Here is a 6,944-nt window from a genome sequence, read left to right as displayed (position 1 = left end):
TTCTTCGGCAATTCATGATGAAGACCATCTGGAAGAGGGCAAGAGAGTTACAGAACATGAACTGGACAGTGAAAAAGAAATTCAGATCCAGAATGCAATCCAAAAGGATCTCACTTCACCATTCGAGCAGGCCCCCGTATTTAAATCCATTCGAAAAGATTTTAGCGTAACAAGAGATAATGGCAAAGAGACTTTTTCAGCAAAGGACAAGAGTAGAGAAGGACATTTTCAAGAACGTGAAAAACGGTTGGAAAAAATCCCTAAAGATATGGATTCTAGATTGAAAAGCAGTTTTCTTGACAAAGCAGGTAACTGTTGCCATCGTAGACCTGGTTACCCAGCAAAGAGGAAGAAAGAACTAGACAGAAATTAGCAATAGGGCTAGTGATTAAAAAATCCTCGTGTGAAGAGAACACAGGTAGTGTGTGTAAGGAAGCGTTTTATAAAGAGCTCTGAAGTACAGTGAGCTCTGTATTGGGACTGGGATCTGCAGAAGGGCTTGGCAGCGCTGGGGGGGTGGGGGGTGGGGCGGGTGTCTCATCCTCCATAGCTTGGTCAAAGCCTCAACATATCCTTTGTTGTTGTGGTTTACTGCACCAAGCTGGGTGACAATTCAAGCTTCCTTTTGGTTCTTTTCTAGACCTTGGAACTTAAAAAATGATGAAGTTTAGGTCAAGTTGATGGCCAGGAAAGATTTTTTTTCTTTTTTTAGCAAAGCACCAATTCTTTATTAATGTATGTGTATCTATAGCAGTGTGCATGTGATAGTAGCATCACGGAAAGGCTTGCTAGAAGTGTGGTAGTGTCTGCAGGAAGTAAGCCAGAGGGTAACTCGAGATCTACTTTTCCTGGGAGACCGCTCTCCCACTTCCTGAGATACTTGTGTCTTGGGCTTTGTCCAGCCAACATGCAGAGAACCAAAGATGTCTGTAACCCATGTCTCCTTTGAGGGACCCTGACAGTCACCAGTAGTCTTGCTGCCCACACACTTGGTTTTGACTTCCCAAGCTCTGGAAGTTACAGTAGAGCAGTGAATGAAAGAGTTAAGAATAACTGGGCTGGAACTTGGGATTTCATGTTATTCAGAAGACTGTATGGAGCGAGAGCTAGCCAACAAGTGAGAGCCTCCTGGCTACTCGTTCAGATTAACAGCTTACAATTCTGATATTTAAACTTTGTATGTTTAGTAGCAGTGTCTTAAAATCGGTGCTTCCAGGTTGCATGGATGAGAGTGGAACCATACAGATGTTTTTAAAATAAAGAAGAGTTAAAGATGTCTCTACTTTTACCTTTAGGTAGAAATCAAGGAAAGGATATTTCTGTGCAAAAGACATATTCTGGAAACTGTAAATACCTGCAGTTGTAAGACTGAGCCTGAAAGCTGTGCAGACCCAGGCAGAGCTGTCAGTAATTGAAACAGCAGTAGTAAGTGCTCACAGGCAGCGGTCAGTAGCCAGGCAAATCCGGAGTTTTTAACAGATACCTGCTGAAAAACCATAAGCTATTGTTTCCTGAGAAGAGGGGGGAAGGCAAAAGACAAGAGCAGCAGAGAAACAATCAAAGTTGTTGCTCTGAAAAGTATTTTCTGGTTTAAATGTCAAAATATGGGAGAGTTCAGAACCCACGGGGGTGTAGAAAATTCTGAATGAGTGAGTCGCCTCAGAATTTTACAACCATTTTGCTGGAATGGGATAATAATGACCCAATAGAATAATAAGAAACGTCAATTCCTCTTAAGGATTACCATCTTATATGCAGGGAGGAGGAAGGGAGTAGTTAAATGCTTCTGAGGTGCTGTTGTCTGTGGGGTTGGGGATCAGTATGAGTCTCTAGATAGTTTTAAAGGAAATGCCTTGGAATCTGTATTCATTTATATTTAATGTATATGTTTTCCTCAGTTCATAATCAAGTAGAAGAATCATTACGGACGCAGTTAGCGCCACAAACTCCAGAAACTAACTTCAGGGTAAGCTATAGATCTTTCAAACACTTTTGCAAGTGCAGCAATATGCTGGAATAATTCAAAATACGTATTTTGTATTTGAGTGTAAATTTGAGTATCAAGAAAACTGATCTTCTGACTCTTAGACATCTTTGCTACTTAAACAGTACATATAATTTTGCAAAGTTTTGCTGGCCCTCTCTTTGGATTGAGCATTCCTGTGATAGCCACTTTCATGTTCAGCATGGTCTGACTGCCTGGTGAGCCGAATCTAGACCTGGATGCATCCATCTGACCTGCTGCCTTCTTTCCAGCTGAGACAGGAAACAGCTGTATCAACAGGAGACACTGCCCAAACTGCTGAGTGCCCCCACTGACAGCCAGCCTAGAGAGCTGGGCCGCTTCTGCTTTGTCCAAGGAGTGGAGAGGATTGGGGGTGGGATGACGGAGGGTGCTGCAGGGAGATAGCGGCAGCAGCTGCTGCCCATCATTTCTCCCACCCTCCAGTGGCAGAACCCATTTCTCTTGGTCTGCAACAGACTCTCCCCTTGGCAGCAGCCCAACTCCTAATGGCAGATGCAGGAGGGTGAATTCTTTTTCATATTATTGTTTCAGGAGTCTAGCTACCTATTTTCTAGTAAGGAATCTATTGGACAAGAGCTGGGGAGTTCCTTTGCACCAAATATTAGAATTAAGGAGGAGCCTTTGGATGACGAATATGATAAAGCTATGGCCCCACAGCAGGGACTATTAGACAAAATTAAAGATGAACCTGATAATTCTGAGGTAAGTTTCCCATTGCATTTCTCATTTTGGTCTGACAGCTGACCGCATAAGCTGGATGTAAATTCAGCAATTTATTTGGTTTGTTAACCGAAATTTAACTTGGAGAACATAGTCTAGTAGAAGGATTTTTCCCTCTTACACTACCATGAAACCCAAACAGCCAATTTTTTGATGTCGTGTTACCATGTCACTGAAAATGTTTTGCTTTTCAGTTAAAGACAAAGCAAAGTGCTGTAAAACTTCCATTACCCAACCTGTGGCAACGTAGAGGCTTTATCTCAGCTCGATCTCACTAGGAACTCAATATAAATTGTGTTTTACCGAACACTCTTGTGAGTGGTCACAGTTAGAGACGTGGAGTCGAAGCAGTGCTTTTCCTGCTCCTTCCCTCAGTTACCTTTGCCAGCACAGCAGATTGTTGTTCATTCTTGCTTTGAATTAACGCTTTGAGGTCTTACCTTACCAAGACGTTTAACTACGTACATGTCAGTGAAGCCAGTTTAAACACGTTTAAAGGACTGTCTCGTTTGAGACTGACGTTTTTTATGACAAAACAGGTAAAAGTTGAGTAATTGCAAACTGGAGAAAGTCTGACCTGTGGATTGATCAGAGCTGGGGCAAGGAGTGCCGAGCTCCAACTGGTCTCTTTGCCACCAGTTTGCTGTGTGACACCAGGGAAATGATCCATGTTGCAATTCCTGTCTCCTCATTGCTGATTTTTGGTTTTCACACCAATCTTTACATGCAGTGAAAGGTGTGCAGAGGTTCCCAAGGTGATTCCTCCCACTTGCATCGACATGAGAGTGCTGGTGGTCTTAGCAGGCGTTAGTTTTTCTAGCACCATTCCGTGTGTTTCTGTTATACCTCCTCTGCTCTCTGGGCCTGTCTCCCCAACTTTGATTCTTCTTTTCCCATAATACTCTTGGTTTAATAAAATAAAGAAGTAAGCTAAGTGTTTGATACTATTCAGATTTCAGTGCCCTTCTGATTTGTTCAGCGTCCATGATATTGTTTGGGTTTGCTTTTCCTTAAGCCTGTATACTGTCAAACCATCTGTAGATCAGTTAAATCTGTCTGGTTTTTTGTCCTCCCAAGATGGCATCTGCTGTGGGGATTTGTGTGGAAAGCAGTGCAAGATGTCGGTGGTTATCAAAGATCATAGCAATAAGTTAAAGTGGAGCCTTGAAGAATTTAAATATCAAATATTGTATTCTTCAAAGTCTGAATTCCTGGAGTAAAATCCTGTAATTGTCAACTCTGCCTGATACTGGAAAAGTATGAGAACTGCTGAAGGTTCATTTTGTTTTGCTGTGGATTGGAATTGATGTGGGGTTGTTTGGGTTTTTTCCGTGCATCCTGAAAGACAAGAGCATTTCTTGCTATAACCGGTAGTTGGAGCTGAAGGTTCTTGGCTTTCAGCACTCTTACACTGCTGTGAAACTACGCTTGATCAGGCACAGCTGATGTCAGGATTTCTCTTGCTAGTGTTGACTAAGGATAAAACTGCAGTTAAAATGCTGAAAAAAGCTGTATTTCTGCAAAAAATTAGTTTTTACATTGTAATACTAAAAAAACGTGGTACTTTAAAGCCCGTCATCACAGCATGCCCATACATAGCATAACAGCTCCTTTGACTTGAGATCGGAATGTTTCAGTCGGCGGTTCACGTGGTGAACAAATACCATCGCCCGGTCCCCTGGGAAACCTGCTGAGAAATAGTTTGGTTGTCTTAGTATAGAAACGTTTAGTTTTCCCACAAGTCAGAGAAGTGTTAAGGTTAGAGCATGTATAATGGGGATGTTAGCATGTGATTTGAGGAGATGGCTTAAGCTGAGGGAGCAGTTCACTGCCACTGAGAAGTGAGAGCTTAATTTTGCTGGGCGGTTTGGGATTGGCTTCCCTTGCAGCCAGCCAGCAGCCCTGCATTCAGCTCAGTCATAACATGACATCATGCCCTCACTACTCCCGAGTGACTGTAAGTAGGTTAAATCTTGCCATCTCTGTAGTTCCAAGAGATTATGCTTTTCAGCCTGTTAAGATTTACTTGTAGAGTGTTACAAGTTGCTTTACGGTTCAGATTCCTCAGGAGAGCGCAGGCAGCAGCCTGGTGTCAGAGTATGAGTAGCTGCTGTGTAGTAAGCTGGTGATGTACAGCATGGCAGCTCTTCCACAGGCAACTGTCGGGAGGAATTCCCTCGTCCTGTAGAAGGCGTGAGCTCATTCCCCTCTCACTGAAGCCAGTCTGGCTGTAGTGGTGCCAGCTTTGACCTGCTGCGAAGCCTCCCCTGAGGCTCCTTCAAGATTCTTCGCTCCTGGTTAAGTCCAGAATGCTTCTCCCTGTCCAGGTCCCAGTCCCTATTTCATTATTATCATCCGTGAACGTGAGGGTAAAGCTCGTTTCACAGAGCAGGGGCAAGGGCTGCAAAGCACTTCTAGGTGGAAAGTCTGTGAAAGGAGAGCAGAGATTCCTCGTAATTTTCATCTGGCTGAGTTCTCAGGTGTCTGGGGGTACGGCTGGAACGGGGAATGCAGCGGGCAGCCACGCTTTTCCGTTTCTACATAACACTGTGACTTCTGAGCAAGTTCTGTGGGTGGTGCTGTAAACCTGGCCTTCGGAGCAGCCTGGGGAGACTCGCTCTTCCTTAGGATTCAGTACAGCATTATGAAAGGATGGAAATCATGTAACCTGTTATTACATGTGTGTATCTGTTCTCCTTTTCCTTTCCCTTTGTTTTAGGAGTACGGCCAACAGCCAAAAACTCAGGAAGGGGAGCTGAAAATCAGTGCTGTATTTTCAGTCAGTGGCAGCCCTCTTGGTAAGGAATAGGCAAGACTAACTTTCTTTAAATCTGTATCACCTTTGCAAATAGTCTTGGAGTTTATTCCGCATTTCACTTGCTATGTGTGACCCCCATAGGAAAAAAAATAGGTTGTTTTAGAGACAATGAAATTTAGAGATTGAAAAAGAATTGTATTTTTGAAGCAAAGGAAAATTGAATGTGAAAGGGGTGTTAAAAGTCCATTTTCAGTCTTAAGAGTAGTTGACACAACCTACTATACAGAAAACCAGCACAGAGCATGTATTTATGGCAAGTTCCTCTGCTATTTAACTCTCCCTTAGATCCCGACAAGCCCAAGTGAAGTTATAGGCTCTGTGCTTGCCCCCTGCGCCAAAGTGAATTCCGTGTCATACGTATGTAACAGTTCCTCTCTGTTTTCTCTGTGTGGTTTTTTTTTAGCTCCACAGCTGTCATCAGGTTTCCAGCCCGCTGTGGCATCCTCTGGCATGAGTAAAATGCTTCCTTCAGTCCCAAGCGTAGCTGTTCGGGTCTCCTGCTCTGGTTGTAAAAAAATTCTGCAGAAGGGGCAAACCGCGTACCAGAGGAAAGGCTCTACCCAGCTCTTCTGCTCCACACTGTGCCTCACTGGATACACTGTTCCAGCCTCTCGCCCACCAGCTTCTACCAAGAAAACCTGCTCAAGCTGCTCAAAGTAGGCCAGTGGTTTAATTTCTTCTAGAAATAATGGATATTCAAGTAGATAATGAGAGGCTTCGATTCTCTTTTCACGCCACATGCTGTTTCTGTTATGCCTACTTCTGTTACACTTCCCTTCAAAAAATCGTGGCCGATCCTGTTCCTTGTTAATTGGTCTGTCCATTTTCAGTCCCATTTCGTTAATTGGGTTTTACATACACAGATTGAAAAGGTGCTGTCATGAAGTGAGCATCTTGTCTTTCTTCGATTTGAATGAGCTGAATCAGAAAAGCTATATTTCAAAAGGTGCTACATTTTCCTGCCATTTAAAAATGTCCTTGCACTCTCAAAACCACTAATGAGAGTACATTTTCAGAAAATATTTTATGTATTATTTCTTCTAGGTGAAAGTAGGTTTACTGAATTCCTAAAATGAAATAAAACATGGGTAAATGAATACATTAATTTGAATATGGATATTTGAATGTATTCTTCTAGACCCTGAGTGTGAGGCAAATAAATAACTTTGCAGACTGTGCTACAGGCTCTTATAGAGGAGAATTACGCATATATATTATTTTTAGCTGTGGAAGTTATTCTGCAAAAGGAGCGCTGCTTTCTTCATCAATTTTTCAACAACAAATATATTACTTTCACTTCTACAAGGTCAACTGAACTTAAACTTGAGAATTCAATTAATTATTCTTTCACTTGCTGTCTCTGTGAAAAGGCCTTGTAAT

At 42.6% G+C, this 6,944-nt stretch overlaps 1 protein-coding gene across 1 annotated transcript in view; it reads left to right on the top strand.

The window, feature by feature from the left end:
* ZMYM4 (zinc finger, MYM-type 4) overlaps positions 1 to 6,944 on the top strand; it is a 34,571-nt gene that overhangs the window by 8,554 nt on the left and 19,073 nt on the right. Inside the window, exons 4-8 of the mRNA XM_010141100.1 lie at positions 3 to 308; positions 1,899 to 1,966; positions 2,558 to 2,728; positions 5,466 to 5,544; positions 5,968 to 6,220. Of these exons, the coding sequence (XP_010139402.1) occupies positions 3 to 308; positions 1,899 to 1,966; positions 2,558 to 2,728; positions 5,466 to 5,544; positions 5,968 to 6,220 (877 nt within the window). The remainder of the gene's footprint in view (positions 1 to 2; positions 309 to 1,898; positions 1,967 to 2,557; positions 2,729 to 5,465; positions 5,545 to 5,967; positions 6,221 to 6,944) is intronic.

The sequence above is a fragment of the Buceros rhinoceros genome, unplaced genomic scaffold (genome assembly GCF_000710305.1).
Source record: "Buceros rhinoceros silvestris isolate BGI_N320 unplaced genomic scaffold, ASM71030v1 scaffold17828, whole genome shotgun sequence".
Classification (NCBI taxonomy): Eukaryota; Metazoa; Chordata; class Aves; order Bucerotiformes; family Bucerotidae; genus Buceros; species Buceros rhinoceros.
This window is presented reverse-complemented; position numbering and strand designations above follow the sequence as displayed.